The following is a 25,238-nucleotide window of genomic DNA, read 5'->3' on the forward strand; positions in this document are numbered from 1 at the left end:
GGTCAAAGACCGGTGGGTGACAGACATTTTGTCTCGCGGGTACAGAATCGAGTTCAGTTCTCGTCCTCCAGCTCGGTTCTTCAGAACCTCCCCACATCCAGACCGTGTAGATGTCCTGCGGCAGGCGGTGGACTCCCTAAGAGCGGAAGGAGTAGTGGTTCCTGTACCGTCTCAGGAACAAGGGAGAGGGTTTTACTCCAATCTCTTTGTGGTGCCAAAAAAGGACGGCTCGTTCCGTCCTGTTCTGGACCTAAAACTGCTCAACAAGCATGTGCACGCCAGACGGTTCCGGATGGAAACCCTCCGTTCTGTCATTGCCTCAATGTATCAAGGAGACTTCCTTGCCTCAATAGACATCAAAGATGCTTATCTCCACGTGCCAATTGCTACAGAACATCAACGTTTTCTACGTTTTGTGATAGGAGACGACCATCTTCAGTTCGTAGCTCTGCCATTCGGTCTGGCGTCAGCCCCCCGGGTCTTCACCAAGGTCATGGCGGCGGTGGTAGCAGTCTTGCACTCTCAGGGACACTCTGTGATCCCTTACCTAGACGATCTACTTGTCAAGGCACCCTCTCAAGAGGCATGCCAACTCAGTCTACATGCTACGCTGGAGACTCTCCAGACTTTTGGATGGATCATCAACTTTCCAAAGTCAAATCTGTCACCGACACAGTCACTAACGTATCTTGGCATGGAGTTCCATACTCGAGCAGCGAGAGTGAAGCTTCCGCTAAACAAGCAGCGGTCCTTACAGACAGGGGTGCAATCTCTCCTTCAGGGCCAGTCGCACCCCTTGCGGCGCCTCATGCACTTCCTAGGGAAGATGGTGGCAGCCATGGAAGCAGTTCCCTTTGCGCAGTTTCATCTGCGTCCACTTCAATGGGACATTCTCCGCCAATGGGACGGGAAGACAACTTCCCTAGACAGGAAAGTCTCTCTTTCCCAGACGGCCAAGGACTCTCTACAATGGTGGCTCCTTCCCACCTCATTGTCTCAGGGAAGATCCTTCCTGCCCCCATCCTGGGCAGTGGTCACGACAGATGCGAGTCTGTCGGGGTGGGGAGCAGTGTTTCTACACCACAGGGCTCAGGGGACGTGGACTCCGCAAGAGTCCACCCTTCAGATCAATGTTCTGGAAATCAGGGCAGTGTATCTTGCCCTACTAGCCTTTCAACAGTGGCTGGAAGGAAAGCAGATCCGAATCCAGTCGGACAACTCCACAGCGGTGGCATACATCAACCACCAAGGAGGGACGCGCAGCCGGCAAGCCTTTCAGGAAGTCCGGCGCATTCTGAATTGGGTGGAGGACACAGCATCCACCATCTCCGCGGTTCACATCCCAGGCGTAGAAAACTGGGAAGCAGACTTCCTCAGTCGCCAGGGTATGGACGCAGGGGAATGGTCCCTTCACCCGGACGTGTTTCAAGAAATCTGTCGCCGCTGGGGGGTGCCGGACGTCGACCTAATGGCGTCTCGGCACAACAACAAGGTCCCGGCATTCATGGCGCGGTCGCGCGATCAAAGAGCTCTGGCGGCAGACGCCTTGGTGCAAGATTGGTCGCAGTTCCGCCTCCCATATGTATTCCCGCCTCTGGCACTCTTGCCCAGAGTATTACGCAAGATCAGATCCGATTGCAGCCGCATCATACTCGTCGCCCCAGACTGGCCGAGGAGATCGTGGTATCCGGATCTGTGGCATCTCACGGTCGGCCGACCGTGGTCACTTCCAGACCGTCCAGACCTGCTGTCTCAAGGGCCGTTTTTCCATCAGAATTCTGCGGCCCTGAACCTGACTGTGTGGCCATTGAGTCCTGGATCCTATCGTCAACAGGCTTATCCCAGGGAGTGGTAGCCACAATGAGACAAGCTAGGAAGTCAACTTCTGCTAAGATCTACCACAGAACGTGGAAGATTTTCTTAACCTGGTGCTCTGCTCAGGGAGTGTCTCCCTGGCCATTTGCATTGCCCACTTTTCTGTCTTTCCTGCAATCAGGGTTGGAAAAGGGCTTGTCGCTCAGCTCCCTTAAAGGGCAAGTCTCGGCACTATCCGTGTTTTTTCAGAAGCGTCTAGCACGTCTTCCTAAGGTGCGCACGTTCCTGCAGGGGGTCTGTCATATTGTGCCCCCGTACAAGCGGCCGTTGGATCCATGGGATCTGAACAGAGTACTAGTTGCTCTCCAGAAGCCGCCTTTCGAGCCTCTCAAAGAAGTTTCTTTTTCTCGCCTGTCACAGAAAGTGGCGTTTCTTGTTGCGATCACATCGCTTCGGCGAGTGTCTGAGCTTGCAGCTCTGTCATCCAAGGCTCCCTTCTTGGTGTTCCACCAGGACAAAGTAGTGCTGCGCCCCATTCCGGAGTTTCTCCCTAAGGTCGTATCCTCGTTTCATCTTAATCAGGATATATCCTTGCCTTCCTTTTATCCTCATCCGGTTCACCGGTATGAAAAGGACTTGCGTTTGCTAGATCTGGTGAGAGCTCTCAGGATCTACATTTCCCGCACGGCGCCCATGCGCCGTTCCGATGCACTTTTTGTCCTTGTCGCTGGTCCGCGCAAGGGGTTGCAGGCTTCTAAAGCTACCTTGGCTCGATGGATCAAAGAACCAATTATAGAGGCCTACCGTTCTGCTGGGCTTCCGGTTCCTTCAGGGCTAAAAGCCCACTCAACCAGAGCCGTGGGTGCGTCCTGGGCATTACGGCACCAGGCTTCGGCTCAACAGGTGTGTCAGGCAGCTACCTGGTCGAGTCTGCACACTTTCACCAAGCATTATCAGGTGCATACCTATGCTTCGCCGGATGCCAGCTTAGGTAGAAGAGTCCTGCAGGCGGCAGTGACATCCCCGTAGGGGAGGGCTGTTTTGCAGCTCTAACATGAGGTATTTCGTTACCCACCCAGGGACAGCTTTTGGACGTCCCAATCGTCTGGGTCTCCCAATAGAGCGCTGAAGAAGAAGGGAATTTTGTTACTTACCGTAAATTCCTTTTCTTCTAGCTCTTATTGGGAGACCCAGCACCCGCCCTGTTGTCCTTCGGGATTGTTTTTGCTGTTTGCGGGTACACATGTTGTTCATGTTGAACGGTTTTTCAGTTCTCCGATGTTAATCGGAGTTAATTTGTTTAAACCAGTTGTTGGCTTCCTCCTTCTTGCTCTGGCACTAAAACTGGAGTACCCGTGATACCACGGGGGGGTATAGCCAGAAGGGGAGGGGCCTTGCACTTTTGGTGTAGTGCTTTGTGTGGCCTCCGGAGGGCAGTAGCTATACCCCAATCGTCTGGGTCTCCCAATAAGAGCTAGAAGAAAAGGAATTTACGGTAAGTAACAAAATTCCCTTCTTTTCAAGAAATTTCTTGAGTCTGAAAGATTAGCGCACTTGCGGTCAAAAAACGCACCAATAACACACCAAAAACCACATGTGTTTTTGCCGCGGTTTTGTGCGTTTTTGGTGCTGTTTTGGTGCGTTTTTTTCCGTGGGTTGGTCCCTTTGTTTTTTTACCATTATCTATGGCAAAAAACGCAGGTACCTGCAGAAAAGAAGTGACATGCACATTCTTTTTCCTCAAGAAATTCTGCAGAAAGAATGTTCTTGAGAAAAAAAACGCAGTGTGCGCACAGATATTTTTTTTTCCATAGGTTTTGCTGGGAAATGTCTGCAGAAAGGTTACAACCATTTCTCAAGACATTTCTGCAGCAAAAATGCAAAAAAAGCGGGTAAAAACGCAGTGTGCGCACAGGGACTTACTATGGTGGTGCTGGAAGTGGGTATTTTTTATTTCACAACTGCTTCATTTAAAAAGTGGACAACCCTTTAAAAGGGAATTTGTCACCAGGTTTTTCCCCACCTAATCCAAAAGCAGTATAATGTAGAGACAGAAATCCTCATTCCAGCGGAGTTTCATTTAGAATCATAGAATGGTAGAGTTGGAAGGGACCTCAGGGGCCATCGGGTCCAACCACTTGCAAGTGCTAAATCATCCCAGCTATATGTTTATACCGCTTCCGATAGAAGATTTCTATTGAGGAAGAGCTCACCACCTCCCGTGGTAGCCTGTTCCATTTACTGGGCTGTTTGCTGTAGTTTTGATAAAATCCGTGTTTAATATTTAGGATATAATCAATGAAGTACTAGTAAACCTGCTGCCAAGTAGTCCTCCATTTTCATGAGCTCTGTATAACCCCACACACAGCTCTGACCGACGGCTTTCTGCCTATGCACAGTGTACACACAAAGCTTACAAACAGTGGTGTGGGCATGGTTATATAGAGCTCAGCATTCAGAGAATGGATAGATCTGCAGCAGAGAAAACTGTGATTTTATCAAAAGTGTAACAAGTGGCCCAGTAAACGACATATTGTTGGAATCAGGGTCTCTGCCCCTACATTAGGCTGCCCTCACCCTCAGATTATATAGCAGAAACCTGATGACAGATTCCCTTTAAACAAACAAGAAAGAAAAATATTAGAGAGCAGTATGGAGGCAAATACATAGATAACACAAAGGTAAATGATCTTTGTTAGTGATCACTGACACCGGAACACTGGGAACATTATTATAAACTGGCACCACCCCCTGTCCCATACGGAATAAATACAATATATAGGGTGAGACCAAAAGACAAATGTGTTGTATACAGCTGATATAACTTAGGTGTTAACCGAGCCTCCTGCTGTAAATAGATGCCTATAGAAAAACAAATCATCGATGAGCCCAAGATGGGCAATGGTGGCGCTAACGAATATAAAAAGAATCACGAGCATATAATACACATAGACACACGTAATAATAATATTAAACTTCTTCAGCTGCTCCCGTTAAGTTATTGCCTCTATTATCTCATTCTTATACTTGTGTTTTCTGCTATTATCCGGTGCGAGAATGGGCAGATGTTTCTGTACAAAATAAGAGCTGGCAGGAAAAACGCTGTGTATAATACCCGCAGTTTTTACACGTTTGTGAGGTATTTTTACTTGTGTTTTTTTCTCATTCTTTTGAATGAGTGAAAAACGCGGCAAAAATTCTGAAAGAATAGACATTCTGCAGATTAGAAAAACATTTTGAATGTTCAAATCCGCAAAGAAAAAATAAGTCCTGTCTGCCAGTATCAGCAAATTGAAGGAGATTTCTGAAAAGTGCAGCTTATTTTTTACCCTTTAAAATCGTATGGGAAAAAGGCAGCGTCTGAACAAGCTTTTAAAGGAAATCTGTCACCAGGTTTTTGCCATCTAATCAGAGAGCAGAATAATGTAGAGAAAGAGATCCTGATTCCAGTGATGTGTTGCCTATTGGGCTCCTTAGTGTAGTTTTGATAATGTCACTGGTTAACCAGCAGTAGATTATCATTAGAGGACTACTTGGCCGGATGCCAGGTAGTCCATCAAATTCATGAGCTCTGTATAACTGCCAGATCTGCAGCAGAGAAAACATTAATTTTATCAAAATGATAGCAAACAGCTCAATAAGTGACACATCGCTGGAATCAGGGTCTCTGTCTCTACATTATGCTGCTCTCAGATGGGGGAGCAAAATCTGGTGACATTTTTTATGGTAGATTGCTAGGACTTCAATACATTAATTCCATAACCATTTTGACCAGGCAAATTTTCAGGTTTTTTTCGTACATGCAGTTTAAAGACCTGTAAAAAACAAAACTGTTCTCTTTGAAATATTCAAGTTATTTTTGAGTGGGGTTTTTTTTCACACACATGGAGCTTCAATTTAAAGGGCATCTGTCACCAATTTTTTGCTACCTCATCCGAGAGCGGCGTAATGTAGAGACAGAGACCCTGATTCCAGCGATGTGTCATTAAGGCTGAGTTCACTTGTTCAGTAATCATTTGTTACAACAGATCCAGCAACAATCCGTTGCCAAAAAAGTTGTGCAACATAACTTTTTTTTGTCCATTTTGAAAAAATAGATTTTTGCAGGATCTGTTGTTTAACATTGGAGTCTATGGATCCGTTATCAAAAACATTGGAGTCTATGGATCCGTTATCAAAAACATTGGAGTCTATAGATCTGTTATCAAATTGCTATTTATCTTCCGTTTGACACTGATCCAGTAAGAAAAAAACACGGCTAAATAGCAGTCAGTTATTGGATCTATTTACCATAGACTCTCATGTTAAAAACAAAATACAAAACGGATCTTCCAAAAATCTAATTTGTTTCCAAAACGGACAAGAAAGTTGTCTGCACATCTTTTCTGCCAAGAGAGTGCTGCTAGATCCGTTCTAACGCATGATTACTGGACATGAGAACTTAGCCTTAGGGTACCATCACACTTTACCGACGCTCTAGCGATCCCACCAGCGATCTGACCTGGTCAGGATCGCTGGTGCGTCGCTACATGGTCGCTGGTGAGCTGTCAGTCAGGCAGATCTCACCAGTGACCAGCCCCCAGCGACGCATGGAAGCGATGCTGCGCTTAGTAACTAAGGTAAATATCGGGTAACCAAGCACTTGGTTACCTGATATTTCTCTTGGTTACCAGCGCACACCGCTTAGTGCTGGCTCCCTGCACTCGTAGCCAGAGTACACATCGGGTTAATAAGCAAACCGCTTTGCTTATTTACCCGATGTGTACTCCGGCTACGTGTGCAGGGAGCCGGCACTGGCAGCCTGAGCGCGGCGGACGCTAGTAGCCAAGGTAAATATCAGGTAACCAAACAAAGCACTTTGCTTGGTTACCCGATATTTACCTTGGTTACAGCTTACCGCAGGCTGTCAGAAGCCGGCTCCCTGCTCCCTGCACATTCAGATCGTTGCTCTCTTGCTGTCACACACAGTGATGTGCGCTTCACAGCGGGAGAGCAACGTCCAAAAAATGAACCAGAGCAGTGTGTAACGATCAGCGATTTCACAGCACGGGCCAGATCGCTGCTCAGTGTCACACACAGCGAGATCGCTAATGAGGTCACTGCTGCGTCACAAAAACCGTGACTCAGCAGCGATCTCGCTATGTGAGAAGTACCCCTTAGTTTACTGGCTGCAGCAGTTTAGACACAGAGTTCTTTGATGTAGCAGTGCTCAAGAAACTAACCCCAGCCACACCACAGCTCTCTGTGTACATTGTATACTGACATTAAGCTGCTGCTGTCATCCGTTCTGGGGGAGTGGTTGGACCAAGTCTCATGTGGGCAGCAATGATAATTTCCTGATAATAACGCTCATTGTATTGGAGCAGCACATATCCATGAATTCAGTGCCTCAGCCCATAACTCATGCTGTCCCTAAATTACACATCAAAAACCTGCTGACCAACTTCCTTTATTGTCACTATCCATGTTTTTTCTTACTTCTGGTGATATCAGTAGAGCAATAAGAGGGGATGTCCTGGGAGATTGCCTGGCTTTCCTCTAGCGCTGGCTCGGAGTTGCCGATCAGTAGTGTACACAGTGCACGGTGCTATGTGCTATTCTCAAAGGGACGCCCAACTCATGGCTCGGAGTCTCCGGCATGAACATTATCATTTGTCAGTATTGTATGTGACCTTTTCTGCTGCAAAACATATTTTTCACATCTGGTTGAATATTTTGTGTGAACTTGTAAAAGGCCATCTGAAGCATTGCACAAGATAAAAGCATGGGCTCGGAGCACAGATGCCAGAGGCAATGCAGCTGAACCTGACCTTGTTCTGAATGTATTTCAGTAATTTAAATATTCTGCTACTAGGAAACCGGCAACAGAGTGTCCATTGGATGTGTCTGATACTCAGCTCGGTCTCTTGTGTCTTCATAGTTACCCCCCTTTCCCCCCCGGCTTGTTTAACAATGTGCCCTTTATTGAGGTTTAATTGAAATGTCTTAGCTTAAATAAGCAAAATCCATCTGATCTTTTTATATAAAAGAAAGAAGATGATAACATCCATTGTAACTTCTAGAAATACAGGTTATTTTTTGTGGAATCAAGATGTTGAGTTAAACCCTTGTTGGTTACACCGCGTTTGTAACCATAATGCATTCATTGCTCATCCAGCCTATAGACAACCTATCTTGGTCACTAGGTTCTGTAGGGATCCGTCCAGAAAATGTGAGTTGCTTTAGTGATGGTGATGGCGATGGCAGTATGAATCTGACCACATGGATTCTTCTTCCTTGAACATGGCCAATATTACGGTGACTGCCCCAAATTTTTCTTAAAGATATATTCCTATCTCAGGATATGCTATAACTTAATGTCAGGGATCCAACCTAATGGATGCCCACTGATCCGAAGAGTGAAGGCGCCATTATGCTGACTTAATCCATTCAGGGGGGTTTTTTCTCTCCAAATGGGCACACCTAGCCACCTACTACAGCATGGCTCCCTTTAAGTGAGTACGTCTGGCTGTAGTTACCTGCACAGTGGCATTCTTGACCAACTGACTATAAGGAATGCAATGCTGAAACAACGCTATAGCCCCTCCATTCCCAGGATTGGTGATCACTCCAGAGGTCAAACCCCCAACAATCAGTAAGTGACAGCTACCACCCATAAGCAGGAGGGGCAGGGACAGGCTTAATATGTAGATATAAAAGATGTAGCATTTAGGGTTTCATAGTATTATCTTTCACGTGCTGACAGCATATATGGCATGCAGTGCAAGTGCGACTGGCACAATGTGAGAATATGGTGTTCCAGGAGTGAATTGCATGAATTTTACTTCCTATATTAAAGGTGTTGGTTGCACAGCCCTTACAGAGAACGTGTCAGGTCCAATATGCACCCAGATTCACGAGCAGTTTTGGGTGCATATTGATAATTCCTGCCTAACTGTCCCTGTATACACTAGCATAGATAAAGAGATCTTTAGAAAAAGTATTTCTAAAGATCTTATATCGTATGCTAATGAGGCCATGATGGTGGCCAGCAGAGGATGCATGCGCACTGTGCGTGATCCGTAGTTCCCTCGACTTCAGATCATGCGCACTAAACTGATGCTGCGTGTAAGCTTCCCGGCTTCAGTGAGGTACAGTGATCGGCAGTGCTGGGAAGTGCACATCCATCCTCCGCTGGCCACCATTAAGACTGAGGTATGTGCAGCGTCGCTGCGTATTCATTAGCAGGGGCATGCTAACATGCTATGTGGGCTGAGTAGCTAAGGGGAGTAACGCCCTTGCTACTATTCACTGGCCAAATTGGCATATCATAAATGATCTTTAGAAATCCTTTTTCTAAAGATCTCTTTATCTATGCTAGTGTATACAGGGACGGTTAGGCGGGCTTTGCACACACCTGCCCTGCGACATCGCTCTGGCCGGCGAACCGCCTCCTTATTAAGGGGGCGGGTCGTGCGGCGTCACAGCGACGTCACACGGCAGGCGGCCAATAGAAGCGGAGGGGCGGAGATGAGCAGGACGTAAACATCCCTCCCACCTCCTTCCTTCCGTATAGCCGGCGTGAGCCGCAGGACGCAGGTAAGAGATGTTCCTCGCTCCTGCGGCTTTTCACAGCGTTGTGTGCTGCCGCAGGAACGAGGAACAACATCGTAACATCGGTATTTCCAAATTCATGGAAATGCTGGACCCTACACCGATAATACGATAACGACGCTTTTGCGCTCGTTAATCGTATCAAAAAGGATTTACACACTACGATATCAACTGCAACGCCGGATGTGCGTCACTTTCGATTTAACCCCACCGACATCGCAGCTGCGATGTCGTAGTGTGCAAAGTGCCCCTTAGGCTGGGATTAGCAATATGCACTCAGACCTGCTTGTGGTTCTGGGTGCATATTGGACCTGACAGGTTCCCTTTAACAGATATCCGCAACCCTGTCCCCATTGGGGCTCACAATCTAAATTCCCTATCAGTATGTTTTTGGGGTGTAGGAGGAAGCCAAAGAACCCAGAGGAAACACACATAAACACGGGGGGAGCATTCAAACTCCTTGCAGATGTTGTCCTTGCTCGGATTTGACCCCAGTCCTGCAAAAGAACAGGGCTAACCACTGAGTTACCTTGTTCAGCTGAATACAGAGGGGTCTGACTAGTAACAACCTTGGCAGTCAACTGTTATCAGTGAGGATCAGACAAGGTGATGGCATCTATAGTTTCAGGGAAAAATGGAGTGACACGCAGTGATATAATGTAGTTATTGCAGTGAAGCAGCTAGAGAGATGCTTTAAATAGGGAACCAATATCCATTTGGCCATTGAGACAGACAATACATTACGTTTTTTAAGATTTAATTATGACTGTATAGCCATCAGGATTTAATTATGACAGTATGGCCATCAGACCAAAAAAATTGCACACGGAAGCCTCACTCTTATATACAGTGTAATATTCTCTTGTTTGTATGATACACCGAGAAAAACGCCAGTTTTTGTTTTGTTGGGGGTTTTTTTTAGACTTGAAGACAGTCCACATACACCAAATTATCCATTTTTCAGCCAGTTAATGTTAGAGTAAGATTGTGATCTGATAATGCCAATTCTTTTGTGTAAAGTAGGGACATATAGTTAGGATGTGCAGTATGAATCATTCTTAGCTAGCGCTAAATTATTCCAATGATTGAGATGATCACGTGCCATCCACTTTATAAATAGAAGCTGATCGCCAGAATTACCAACGATGAACAAAGTTCAAATTTCATCTTCTGCGTAAAAAAAACCTTTCAATCGTTCATTAAGTATTTTTAAAATCCAGTATAGTACATGAAAATCAGAAGTATTCCTAGTTCAAAAACCTTAGCAACACTAAATTATATAGTTTAGCCTCCCGTGACGGATTCACAACATGCGTATAAACCATTTATAGCTATAGGTTAGACTAGTTTGGCTACATTTATTTTCATTTTGGATATTTGTCATTTTTATCTACTATACTTGACTCAGTCAAGGATTGAAACGTTTTGTTACTTAGAAGAAGAATATGGAACTTTTTCAATGATTAGATTTAGTAACTTGCACCCACTTTCCGGCTGGGACGGTTCCTTTACATGACTGAAGCTTGCATTATCTAATGAGCTATTTTCAAGGATCAAACATAAAGACACAAGATGGTGACCAGAGAAAAGTTTTTTACTTTTTTCAAAAATGGCTTCAGAAAACCCTACTAATAAGCTTGTTTAACCAGAAAACGATGGCGTGTAAGGCTAGTTTCACACTTGCGTTGAACGGTATCCGTTGCATTGCGTTGTGTAACGGATGCAACGGATGTGTTGCATATAGTGGCACAACGGATGCTGCAAAACAACGCAATTCGTTTTTTTTTTTTTTTTTTTTTTTTACAGTTTTAGCATCGGCAGACTAATGTGAACGATCAGCTGATCGCTCCCTGCAGCCGGCCGCCGGGTGATCAGCTGATCGCTCCCTGCAGCCGACCGCCGGGTGATCAGCTGATCGCTCCCTGCAGCCGGCCGCCGGGTGATCAGCTGATCGCTCCCTGCAGCCGGCCGCCGGGTGATCAGCTGATCGCTCCCTGCAGCCGGCCGCCAGGTGATCAGCTGAGCGCTGTCACTTGCCGGCGCCCGGGCAAGCCGGCGGGCGGGCGCTCAGCTGAGCGCTGTGATTTGCCGGCGGCCGGGCATGCTGGCGGCCGGTCGCTCAGCTGAGCGCTGTCGCTTGCCGACGGCCGGGCGCTCAGCTGAACGTTCGGCCACCGCGAGCCAAAATAAAGTTTGATTAAAAAAAAAGAGCATACGCAGTGAAATCCAGAGGATTCCGCTGCTCAAAATAACGTTACATGCTGCGTTCCTCCCGCTGGGCGGAAGCAACGGAGCGTCGCCCAGCGGAAGCAACGCAGGTCCTTTTGGTACAATCCGTCACCCATACAAGTCTATGGGAAACGGCGGAATCCGTTAACGGATTCCGCTGTTTTCCAAAAGGGCGGATTGTAACGGAAGGAAATAAACGCAAGTGTGAAAGTACCCTAAGGCTGCTTTCTCACTTGCGTTGTTTTGCATCAGTTGCAATCCGTCGCCTTGAGGAAATACGGTATCCTGCAAAATATTTAGCAGGATTCCGTTTTTTCCCCATAGACTTGTATGGGCGACGGATTGCAACTGATGACCTTGCGTTGCATCCACCGTGCGATGGATCAGTCGTGGAATGACTGAGCGGCGGGCGGCAGCAACGCAGCATGTAGCGTTTTTCAACGCGTTGGAAAAACGCAATGTGCAGGATTCCATCGTCGTCCGTCGTTCTTATAATGGAAGCCTATAGGAGCGGAATACCTTTAGAATGCGTCACTGGACGGATTCCTGTGACTGATCCGTCATTTAGCAACTGAGCTTGCTCAGATGAGTAAATTACGGAAAAAAAAGCTGCAACGGATCAGTTTTTTTGCAGCATCAGTCGCATCAGTTGTGGCACTACTACCTGCAACGTATCCGTTGTATTCGTCACACAACGGATTGCAACTGATGCAAAACAACACAAGTGTGAAAGCAGCCTAAGGCTAGGTTCACATTTCCGTTGTTTTGCATCAGTCACATGCGTTGCTTGACGCATGTGACTGATGCGTTGTACAACGGATGACAAAGAACAGAATTCATTGTCGGACTCCATTGTGTGCGGGGGGCGGAGTGCGAGGTGGGTGGAGCCGAGCGGGGCCGTGGCGCTGAGGACGTCAGTGCCGCGGTTTGCATGGCTGGGGACGTGTGTGTGTGTGTGTATACATGTGGAGTGCGGGAGGGGGCGGAGCCGAGCGGGGAAGTGTCGGGCTCCCTGCACACGTATCCAGGGTAAATATCGGGTAAAAACTAAGCAAAGCACTTTGCTTGGTTACCCGATATTTACCTTGGTTACCAGCGTACACCGCTTAGCGCTGGCTCCTTGCACACGTAACCAGGGTAAATATCGGGTAACTAGGCAAAGCGCATTGCTTGGTAACCCGATGTGTATCCTGGTTACGTGTGCAGGGAGCCAGAGAGAACATGCGCAGCAAAATCCTACGGATTGCGCTGCTCAAAAAACGTTACTAGCTGCGTTCCTTCCGCCCCACGGTCAGTCGTATGGTGCAACGCAGCATCATCAGTCACAATCCGCCGCTCATACAAGTCTATGGGAACAACGGAATCCACCAAACGGATTCCGTTGTTTACCAGAGCAGCGGATTGTGACTGATACAATTTAACGGAAGTGTGAACCTAGCCAGATACATTTACTGCAGGAGAAATGTACTATAACATTCTGTACGGCCACATAAGGGGCTGATAACATGCAAGAATGGATGGGGTCCGTCCGCCGGAGCAGGAAACACTTGCCAGCGTTTTGTTCTTAATCATAGCAGGGGTGACAAGCAAGGGATCCTTTGTTATAATTAAAAAGAGTTTTAATTGTGCGATAATTTAATGCTCAAAGGGTTATGTTCATAAATTTGCTACATAAAAGCTCTCTTGTCCCATAGTAACTCATTTTTAATAAACAGTTTTGATTTTTGCTATATGACAGACTACAGAAAAGGAAATTTCCTTTACCTCTTAGATTTGCATCTCCTAATTGTATATTTTGTGGTACCTAGGTAATAAACATCATTAATGCTGCCCAAGAAAACAGCCCTATGCCAGTGGCAGAAGCTCTGGACCGAGTCCTGGAGATCTTACGAACGACAGAATTATATTCTCCGCAGCTCGGAACCAAAGATGAGGATCCTCACACCAGTGATTTGGTTGGAGGTTTGATGACAGTAAGTGAACAACAACAGTATATTTTACAGGTACCGTATTAATGAAATGAGAAGAGGACCCTGCTCCAGAAACGCATAGGAAGGCAAAATTAACAGTATGTCAATATCCCATTCCAATAACTGTATATTGGCATCCTGGTATACATATGTATACCCGTCCTGCACGTGTGTTAGCTATGGGTTAACACATTGGCAGCCCTGTTATTTTCGTGTTCCTGCCAGAATTCAGGAAGTGTATGGAGAAAGTCCTGACATGGAGACAGCTGTGCCGTTCCACATCCTCTGTGCGGCTGCCCGTGTTAGAGGTTATTCTTCTGATAAAATGTATGTTTTGCTCAGGGTGAAAGTGTCTTGTGTATTTCCCAGACATGAGTTACGTTGGAGAGTATATAGTGTTGTTAAGGGTTTGGGGCCTCTTCCTTTTGTGTTTCTATTTCTTACAATAATCATATTATATAATAATTAATTAATAATTTTATTCATTTATATAGCGCTGTTAATTCCACAGCGCTTTACATACATTGGCAACACTGTCCCCATTGGGGCTCACAATCCAGAGTCCCTATCTGTATGTCTTTGGAGTGTGGGAGGAAACCGGAGAACCCGCGGGAAACCCACGCAAACATGGGGAGAATATACAAACTCCTTGCAGATAGTGTCCTTGGTGGGATTTGAACCCAGGACCCCAGCGCTGCAAGGCTGCAGTGCTAACCACTGAGCCACCGTGATGTATAATATATCTGCAAGCAGTTCTGCTGAATTTATGCATGTAGGGATCTCTTTAACCCCTTGCCACCTCATTCTTCAGTATTGCAGGTCACATAACATATGGGGCTATGAGGATATGACGTTCCCAGCCAATTGTTCTCTGAACAGTTAATCCCATTACGAGTTTGTACTTGGTCAGTGCTGCAGGTTGCAGGGCGGACATATGATTGATGCCCACACAGGGGCCCCTGAGTAGTGTTGAGCAGATCCGAACTGTAAAAATCCGGATCCGCGCAATTTCAGAGTCCGATCCGGATCCGACCCGGTCGCGGGAATCCGGCTGCACGATCCGGATCCGTTTTTTTTTTTTTCTTTCTCTCTCTCTCTCTTTCTCTCTCTCTTTCTCTCTCTTTCTCTCTCTCTTTCTCTCTCTCTCTTTCTCTCTCTCTTTCTCTCTCTCTCGTCCCGGATCTGTTCCCCATTCACATACATGGGTCCGGATCGGATCCGGACTTCTTTTCCAACCCGCGACAGATCCGCCGGACCCGGATTATTAGAAGTCCGCTCAACTCTACCCCTGAGGTCAAGGTGTTCACTACCAGCGCAGCAAGGAGCTTCTGTCATAGACAGAACTATTGGGCTGCAGTGGGCCCAAACACTGTTCTTGCACAAGGGCACTTTTGTGTCTGACATTGACGAGTTGGGTCATTTGATGGGTTTGCAGACAATCAAAGAGAAATTGAAATCATGACTCAAGCTTTAAGGTAACATGGTAACAGACCTACAAGATGCTGAAGGGCACAGCAAAAGTGGTGGCCATCTTTACTCCGAGGTGATGTGCAGATAGTGATGAGTGGGAAAATGAATGCAGATCACTGGGTTATCAAGAAATGTAGGAAAAGACACAAGGGACCAAAATAACCAAAAGCATTGCATGTCCTGATGGAACAGGACCAATAACCAAAAGCATGTCCTGATGGAACAGGACCAATAACCAAAAGCATTGCATGTCCTGATGGAACAGGACCAATAACCAAAAGCATTGCATGTCCTGATGGAACAGGACCAACAACCAAAAGCATGTCCTGATGGAACAGGACCAATAACCAAAAGCATTGCATGTTCTGATGGAACAGGACCAATAACCAAAAGCATGTCCTGATGGAACAGGACCAATAACCAAAAGCATTGCATGTCCTGATGGAACAGGACCAATGACCAAAAGCATTGCATGTTCTGATGGAACAGGACCAATGACCAAAAGCATTGCATGTCCTGATGGAACAGGACCAATAACCAAAAGCATGTCCTGATGGAACAGAACCAATAACCAAAAGCATTGCATGTCCTGATGGAACAGGACCAATGACCAAAAGCATTGCATGTTCTGATGGAACAGGACCAATAACCAAAAGCATTGCATGTCCTGATGGAACAGGACCAATAACCAAAAGCATGTCCTGATGGAACAGGACCAATAACCAAAAGCATGTCCTGATGGAACAGGACCAATGACCAAAAGCGTTGCATGTTCTGATGGAACAGGACCAATAACCAAAAGCATTGCATGTCCTGATGGAACAGGACCAATAATCAAAAGCCTTGCATGTCCTGATGGAACAGGACCAATGACCAAAAGCGTGTCCTGATGGAACAGGACCAATAACCAAAAGCATTGCATGTCCTGATGGAACAGGACCAATAACCAAAAGCATTGCATGTCCTGATGGAACAGGACCAATAACCAAAAGCATGTCCTGATGGAAAAGGACCAATAACCAAAAGCATTGCATGTCCTGATGGAACAGGACCAATGACCAAAAGTGTTGCATGTTCTGATGGAACAGGACCAATAACCAAAAGCATTGCATGTCCTGATGGAACAGGACCAATAACCAAAAGCATTGCATGTCCTGATGGAACAGGACCAATAACCAAAAGCATGTCCTGATGGAAAAGGACCAATGACCAAAAGCATTGCATGTTCTGATGGAACAGGACCAATAACCAAAAGCATTGCATGTCCTGATGGAAAAGGACCAATGACCAAAAGCATTGCATGCTCTGATGGAACAGGACCAATAACCAAAAGCATTGCATGTCCTGATGGAACAGGACCAATAGTGAAAAGCATTGCATGTTCTGATGGAACAGGACCAATAACCAAAAGCATTGTATGTCCTGATGGAACAGGACCCAAGTACAGGGTTTATTTTTTCACCCCTGGAAATAAGGGCACAAGAGTTAACGCAAGGCTTCATATGTGTATAATCTTATCTTCCACTTGCAGCATTGAATAATAGTATTTAATGGGAGAATGCGGGGATATTGCAGGGCTTTATTTTTTCATTGAGTCCATTGCAGTGCCAGATCCCCAAGTCACTAAATGCTGTACATGTATTTGTTGTGTAATAGATTATTTTCCAGCTTAGGAAACTAAAGATTCCACACATCCCTCATTGTTGGTAAGGATGATTAACCACGTGTAAAAGTGTAATTTTTCTATTTATTTTTTAGGATGGTTTAAGAAGACTTTCAGGGAACGAGTATATCTTCTCAGCAAAACGTAAGTTCTGGTCCCCTTGGTGCCTTAATTTCAAATTGTCATGGAGCTCCCTCAATGTAGCCTTTAATATCCACTTTATCTCCTCCTCCAAGCAGAAGTCCATCCGTCTTCTGGGCATTTAATCTCATCTCTCTCCCTAACGGACATTCCACCTCGGATAGCTCAAGCAATGGAGAATGAAGAGGACTGGGAGTTTGATATCTTTGAATTAGAGGCTGCCACTCATAAAAGGTACTGTTACTGCTTCTATATTATCTCTGAAGTCCGCCCATATAAAATGTTCTCAGGATTTATGAACCCAAAAAGCCTGACTTTAAAAAAAAAAATATTTTACCAGAATTCTGGTGTAAATCACCTTGAAATGTTGAAAACAAATCTACAAAAAAGTTGTGCCAAAACGTATCAACGTCTGTAATATTTACACCATTCTTGGCCAGCTCCACCAACAGGGGCATAGATGGGATGTGGCGATTCACACTACTTTAGGGGCTTAAATTACTTCAGAAATGTACGCCAGCATCAGTCTGGAGTAATGTTTCTGGCAGAGGCTCACAACAGTTGCAAGATGTGCCCATTTCATTGTCATATTTGACTCCAGTTCTCGGGAGCAGCAGAACAGGTTCCCAGAAGAATTTCAAGGGAACCGTTCCAAATCCAGCATGTTAAAACTTGCCTTTATCGTAGCCCATATAAAATATATACAGGTCATACTATTCTGTGCATATATCTTATAGGTACAGTTATGAGTAAGCGCTATATGATTGTGTAAGGACTAGACTGGTCTATAAAGTTATGAGTAAGGACTATACTATACTAGTCTATTCTATACGGTTATGTGTAGGGACTACACTGTTTTATATGGTTGTGTAGGGACTAGACTGGTCTAAATGGTTATAAATAAGGACTAGACTGGTCTATACAGTTATAACTAAGGACTAGACTGGTCTATACGGTTATGCATAAGGACTAGACTGGTCTATATGGTTATCAGTAAGGACCAGACTGGACTATACAGTTATGGGTAAGAACCAGACAGGTCTATACGGTTATGTGTAGGGACTAGACTGGTCTATACGGTTATACGTAGAGACTAGACTGGTCTATACGGTTATGCGTAAGGACTAGACTGGTCTATACGGTTATGAGTAAGGACTAGACTGGTCTATACGGTTATGAGTAAGGACCAGACTGGTCTATATGGTTATGAGTAAGGACCAGAGTGGTCTATATGTTTATGAGTAAGGACCAGACTGGTCTAAATGGTTATGACTAAGGGCTAGACTGGTCTATATGGTTATGAGCAAGGACATGCAATGGTATATTTCTCATCAAACAACATAGACTTCAGTGAAAGCTAAAATGCCATTGTAAGTGAAAAGAGTCCATTGACGCAGCGCTGAGGTCTCCCATGCAACCCATCCTAAAGAATATCATGATTTCTGATTTGTGACTTCCATTCATAACTACACAATGTACAACAATAATGTTATATATAGGTAATACCGTTGTGTATATGTAGGTATTACTGATGCTGCTCGAATATCCCTCTATTTGTGCCCAGTTCTCACCATTTGTATGTGATATTTTTAGTAATGTTCTTTTTTCCCCGCTCCTGAATGACTCACTTTCCTCTTCTCATGCAGGCCTTTAGTTTATCTTGGCCTTAAAATGTTTGCGCGGTTTGGGGTTTGCTCATTCCTTAACTGCTCAGAAGTTACCTTGAGGTCCTGGCTGCATGTCATTGAGTCCAACTACCATTCAAGCAACGCATACCATAACTCCACACATTCCGCCGACGTCTTACATGCCACTGCTTACTTCCTGTGCAAAGAGAGGGTGAAGGTAAGGAAATCCGAGGAATATTGCCTGTGCGGTGGGGAAAATGTCTACGGCTTTACTGTGTATTGTGATATCAACAGACTAAAGGTGACTTATCACTAGGGGAATAACTTGTTTTCATATCCACTATTAATGAATTCTGGGTGAGTAGATGAGTTCCTTTTAAGATCCTCTTCTCTCTAATTTAGAGAGCAGTCGCTCTGTTGGACCTGTCCTGCCCTACATTATCCTTCATGGATGGGGATTTTAGTGCAGATATTTCTACTGATAGGGTAAAATAAAGATAAATCCGTAACGCCCTTGTCTGGTCTTCTGTCGTTTTCTGTACAGCACAGCCTCCTGCAATGATGTCTTGTCCATGTGACCGCTGCAGCCTATCAGACGTCATCACAGGAGATTGGATTGTACAGTGACTGGCAGAAGACTCGGGGAGCCAGAAATAAACCAGGGAAATTGAGTTTAGAAGCAAATCCATAGGCAGATCTGTACCAAAATCCCTCTTCACATAGTACAGGACTAGTCCAACGGAACATTCCATATTCTTTGTAGCTGTTCTCCCCACTAGCCAAGAGAAGAGATCTGATCTTTTTCAGAAAGACGCAGTAAATGTGGCAAATGTTGACTATTCTATTGAAATCAAAGGAAAAAAATCCGTCTGTAACTGATCTACAACATAAATTGACATGCTGCAGATTTAAAAACTGCGTCACATCTCCGTCAACTTGTGGATTTGTTCTCCAGGGTGTGGACAAGATTTATTAAACTCTTATCTACTTTGCCGCTACTGAAATATGAATTTCCGCCAACAAATCCAGATGGCAAATTCCCAGCTTATCCAACCCTTGTAAATATAACTTTCACATTCAAGACTGTAATGCTTAGGTTACAGCTTCCTTTTAAACAGTCAACAAGCTGTTGTCAAACTTCTTTTCTGACAACTTGGCTAGGCTCCAAAAATACAAAAAATGTATGTGTACTTTGAAGTAGCTAAAAATTATGTACGTATATGTAAATTCTCAGCTTTCACATATCTGCAGCATATTATTTGTGAATTTTTACTATAAATTGCAAGAATTGTCACTGATTAGTTCCTTTGAGTAAATGAAAAGAGGCCATTCTTAATTCTATAGCAACAGTACTGCTGCAGAACCTCTTTTTGAAGACGAGTAGTGCATTTCATGTCAGTCTCTGGTGTCTGCCCAGTTGTCTTTTTTTACAGCAAAATCACAGCTCCAAAATAGTCGTGCAGCAAAACGCAGATAAGTTATACAAATGTTTTGGGTTTTTTTGCGCAACATTTTTTCAGAATTGATGTCACACTACGCATATCGCCCCAGCCTAAATGTGTGATTATGCTTTAATTCACTTTTTACACAGTTTTCTATTGCAATTCTGCAAGTGTTACTTTTGGATAAGCCACCATATTGATAATGTGACATGTCTGTTTAGCAAAGCCTGGACCAGATCGATGAGGTTGCGGCTCTCATTGCTGCCACTGTTCATGATGTGGACCATCCTGGGAGAACGAATTCATTCCTATGCAATGCAGGGAGTGAACTGGCCATCCTGTACAATGACACGGCAGTGTTGGAGAGCCATCATGCAGCTCTGGCGTTCCAGCTGACGACAAGAGATGACAAGTGCAATATATTCAAAAACATGGAAAGGTAAAATCACCCCGTAAGATTCACAGTAGATAGTTTGTGACTTAGTGCGGTAATCTTTACCTGGTGGGTGAAACTATTTATTGCACATTTAGTCTATGTGCCCACTTGTTGTGTCTTTATTTGCAGAAAATCTGCACATAAAAACATATGTTTTGGTAAGAAAAAAGCAGCTGAAAAAATGGGTATTTTTTTGAGTTTGCGTGTTTTTCACATGCTTTTCTCCATTCTTCTTTTTCTGCGTTTTTTTAGTCATGGTGACCGTGGGGGTTCAGGCGCTATACCCCCGCAGTCGCTGCCGGGTCAGCGGCTGATCTTACATCCGGGACCCGGCTCTCACTGCCAGGAGCAATGCCTGCACCACTCCCAGCAGTTTGAGTCCCTGCTGCTCTTCCTGGCGATCGGGTCCCTGTAATGCAATCATAGAGACCCGATCGCAGCCATAGTAACCCTGGGTCGTCACCATGATGAACCCCGGGTTACTGAGGTACAGATGGCCTCACAGACAAGGGCTACGTCACTGGAGTTCACTGCAGCAAAGTCCTACGGTAAAGACCACAAGGCCTAGGTGCAGGGATCCCCGGTGACTTCACAAGGTGAACCAAGTTCATGCCGACAGATCTACAGAAAAACTTGGTGATCCACCGACATGAACTCTATTCACCTTGTGACGTCACCGGACTTCCCTGCGGCAAGGTCCTGCGGTAAAGATAGCAAGATGTGGAAATGGCTGCAGGAAACCCCTGTGATGTTAAAAAGCACATAAAAACGCACACAAAAAAAGCAACGTGGGTATTACACATGCTTTTTTCCTGCGTTTTTCACGGACTCCAGTGAACTTGAATTGGTGAAAAAAGCAGGAAAAATATGCAGAAACAAGTGACATGCTGATTCTTTTTTCAGCAACAAAAACTGCAAGGAAAAAAGAAGCAGCGTGTGCACAGCAAGTCAGGATTCTCATAGACTTTGCTGGGATGCTTTTTCCTTGCTTTAATTGATTAAAAGAAGCAAGGAAATAAGCATGAAAAAAGCAACGTGGGCACAAGACGTTTGTGATAGATAAAATCTTAATTTTTACATTCATTTTCAATGCCGAGATTCCTGATTCTCAGCTCCCTGGATTGAACCCTCATGGCAATTATGTTAATACTGTGTCCATTTCAATAATGCAGATTAAATAATATATTCTTCCATGAAAGTGGAATTTATTTAAACAAATGGTGCATTTGTTTTTGTACTGACCCGTTCAATGGATTGGATCTCTAAATACTACAGGGCCAATTCACTAAAGCTCTACGTCACAAAAGTGGCGTTGAAGCTTTGAAAAGTTGCAAATTTTCAGTGCAATTTTGCAGCTGCGCAAAAAATCTGCAACTTTTGTAGTTTTTATACCATTTTTGATCAGCTGGGCTGAAATTGCCAAAACAGTTTGCTTATCCAATTCCGAAAAGTGTCAGTGTTTTTACAAAATAAATTCTATTCCAGTTCCTGATTGGACTAGGATTTTTCGTGCGGTGCAGAGCGGTGGATACCACTAAGAAGTGGGGCTAAATTAAGTGACATGCGCCTATTAATGAAGTCTGTGTTTTTACCACTTCATTGTGACTGGTGTTGTGTGACCATGCATTAGGCCAGTCTTGATCCCTTAAGCTAGGGTCCCACGTAGCGACGCAGCAGCGATCACGACTGACGACCTGACCTTATCAGGATCGCTGCTGCGTCGTTACATGGTCACTGGTGAGCTGTCAAACAGGCAGATTTCACCAGCGAGCAGTGACCAGCCCCCAGCCAGCAGCGACGCGTGGAAGCGATGCTGCGCTTGGTAACTAAGGTAAATATCGGGTAACCAAGCAAAATGCTTCGCTGGTTACCCAATATTTACCTTGGTTAAAAGCGCACACCGCTTAGCGCTGGCTTCCTGCACTCCTAGCCAGAGTACACATCGGGTTAATAAGCAAACCTTTGCTTATTTACCCGATGTGTACTCTGGCTACGCGTGCAGGGAACAGGGAGCCGGCACTGGCAGCCTGAGAGTGTCAAACGCTGGTAACTAAGGTAAATATCGGGTAACCAGCGAAGCACTTCGCTTGGTTACCCGATGTTTACCTTGGTTACAGCTTACCGCAGGCTGCCAGAAGCAGTCTCCCTGCTCGCTTAAGTTTGTCGCTCTCTCGCTGTCACACACAGCGATGTGTGCTTCACAGCGGGAGAGCAATGTCCAAAAAATAAAGCAGGATATTTAGTAACGAGCGGCGACCTCACAGCAGGGGCCAGGTTGTTGCTGGATGTCACACACAGCAACAGCGACGGGACGTCGCTGCTACGTCACAGAAAATGCTGACTTAGCAGCGCCGTCGCTGTGTGTGACACCACCTTTAGCCCCTACATGTTAAATTTCTTAAACCAGCTAATCAGGTTTTCAGTAGAAACAGGTGAAACAGACACAGGACAACTAATTCGGTTTTCACTTCAATTGAGGCACAAATAAATTGATTTGGGTGGTCCGGTATATTCATATAGACTGCCTGACCAAAGGGGCACATAAGGCCTCCTAGCCTAACAATCTTTGTGTATTTTTCTTTGCTGAGTACATTTTATGTATTCTACAACCATGTACATTTACCTGTTTAATGTTGTCTTGTTTGAGCAGAAATGAATACCGGACTTTGCGGCAAGCGATTATCGACATGGTTTTAGCGACAGAAATGACAAAGCACTTTGAACATGTCAACAAGTTTGTCAACAGCATCAATAAGCCATTAGCTGCGCTGGAGGAGAACGGGGTGAGCAGAGCTGGGAATTATTACTTTACTATACAAAATTCCCTGAATGTTACAAATCCATCATTGCTTCTAAATGTGTATTTACAAGAAGTACAATAATGGAAAACACTGCAGATATGAAAATGCACAGTATTTGCAGAAGCATGGATTTTTGGATTATATTACTTTTTAGTGTTTACTTTTTCAGTTTTCAAGCAAAGTGTGTTAACAACAAGTCATGTATTGTACAGTGCACAGTTCCCATTTATTTTATGCACAATGAATTGGATATATGTAACACTAGTTCATCATCTGAGCTCTGAGCATGGAAAGGTAGTAGGCGTGTAATGGAGAGTGACAATGGATGATGGACCTATTGGTCTCTTCTTCCAGATAAAGGATTAAGAGATTGTGTGTTGTATAAGTAACTTTATTATAAAGAAAGCTTTAGATCTTAGAAAAAGTCTTAAGGCCCCGTTACACGCACCGACGTATCTAACGATATATCGCCGGGGTCACGGATTCCGTGACGCACATCCGCCATCGTTGGCGACGTCGTTGCGTGTGACACCAACGAACTGCCGTTAACGATGGAAAATAATCACCAAATCGTAGACAAGTCGTTCCTTTTAAAAAAATCGTTGCTTGCTGAGGACACAGGTTGTTTGTCGTTCCCGAGACAGCACACATCGCTACATGTGACACCTCAGGAGCGACGAACTACAGCTTACCTTCGGCCGCCGGCAATGAGGAAGGGAGGAGGTGGGCGGAATGTTACAGCCGCTCATCTCCGCCCCTCCACTTCTATTGGGCGGCCTCTTAGTGACGCCGCACGGACCGCCCCCTTAGAAAGGAGGCGGTTCGCTGGCCACAGTGACGTCGCTAGGCAGGGAAGTACGTGGGACGGCTCCTAACGATATTGTGCGCCACGGGCAGCGATTTGCCCATGACTCACAACCGATGGGGGCGGGTGCCTTCACCAGCGTCATCGCTAGCGATGTCGCTGCGTGTAAAGCCCCCTTTAGGCTATGTTCACAGGCTGCATCTTTTTTCTGAGTGCATCTTTTTCCTGTGGTCTCAGAAAATGCAGCTTGTGGCCCAAAAAACAAGACATTTTGCCGCATTTTTGTTAATGCGTTTTTTAAAGGAGAAATAAAACATGATGGGATAGATCATTGATAGCTAGAATAGATAGGTAGAGAATAGATAGATAATAGATATAAATATAGAATAGATTATTATTATTTATTATTATAGCGCCATTTATTCAATGTCGCTTTACAAGTGAAAGAGGGCATGCATACAACAATCATTAACAATACAAAAGAGACTGGTAAAAAAGGAGAGAGGACCCTGCCCGCGATGGCTCACAGTCTACAGGGAATGGGTGAGGGTACAATAGGCGAGGACCGAGCTAGTTGCGCAGTGGTGTACTAAGGAAGAATAGATAGAAAGAAATAACAGAACAGCTTGATAGAGGGATAGCTAGCTTGGCTGGGAAAAGCTCTTCCCGTTACCCTGGTGCGGTGGCAATCGGGGTAATAAGGGGTTACAGACACAGCTGCTACTAAGCCCTAGCTTAGTGATGGCAGGCGTCTGTGAGACACCCCCCCATCACTAATCTGTAAGTGAAAGTAAATAAACACAAACACCCAAAAAATTCTTTATTTGAAATAAAAGACAAAAAAGCACCCTCTTTCACCACTTTATTAACCACCCAAACACCCCTCCAGGTCCAACGTAATCCACATGAGGTCCCACGACACTTCAAGCTCTGCTACATCGGAAGCTCACAGCAAGCGCCATAGAACAAGACTGCCTGCTGTGAGCTCCACGCAGCAACTTAAATGAGCTGCACGATAAGTGGTGACATCACTCAGGTTACCTGCGGCCACAGCTGGAGTCCTCCACCTGTGACCTCAAATCAGGCCACAACTGAAGTGAGCGATCAGTGGGACATCACTCAGGTGATTTGCTGTCACAGGTGGAGGCTATGGCCATTCTGTTGCCGCGGCTAACCTGAGGGACGTCACCGCTGAGCGCGAGGCTCACTTCAGTTGCAGCCTGAACTTCACAGCGGGCAGTCTTG

The 25,238-nt window shown here is 45.2% G+C and overlaps 1 protein-coding gene across 4 annotated transcripts in view; it reads left to right on the plus strand.

Moving 5' to 3' along the window:
* PDE8A (phosphodiesterase 8A) overlaps positions 1–25,238 on the plus strand; it is a 530,734-nt gene that overhangs the window by 482,727 nt on the left and 22,769 nt on the right. For all 4 annotated transcript variants that reach the window (XM_075345839.1, XM_075345840.1, XM_075345838.1 and 1 more), the window contains 6 exons: positions 13,446–13,610; positions 16,836–16,884; positions 16,980–17,115; positions 18,528–18,726; positions 20,173–20,390; positions 23,038–23,170. In XM_075345839.1, the coding sequence (XP_075201954.1) occupies positions 13,446–13,610; positions 16,836–16,884; positions 16,980–17,115; positions 18,528–18,726; positions 20,173–20,390; positions 23,038–23,170 (900 nt within the window). The remainder of the gene's footprint in view (positions 1–13,445; positions 13,611–16,835; positions 16,885–16,979; positions 17,116–18,527; positions 18,727–20,172; positions 20,391–23,037; positions 23,171–25,238) is intronic.

Source organism: Anomaloglossus baeobatrachus, chromosome 4, assembly GCF_048569485.1.
Source record: "Anomaloglossus baeobatrachus isolate aAnoBae1 chromosome 4, aAnoBae1.hap1, whole genome shotgun sequence".
NCBI classification, from domain to species: Eukaryota; Metazoa; Chordata; class Amphibia; order Anura; family Aromobatidae; genus Anomaloglossus; species Anomaloglossus baeobatrachus.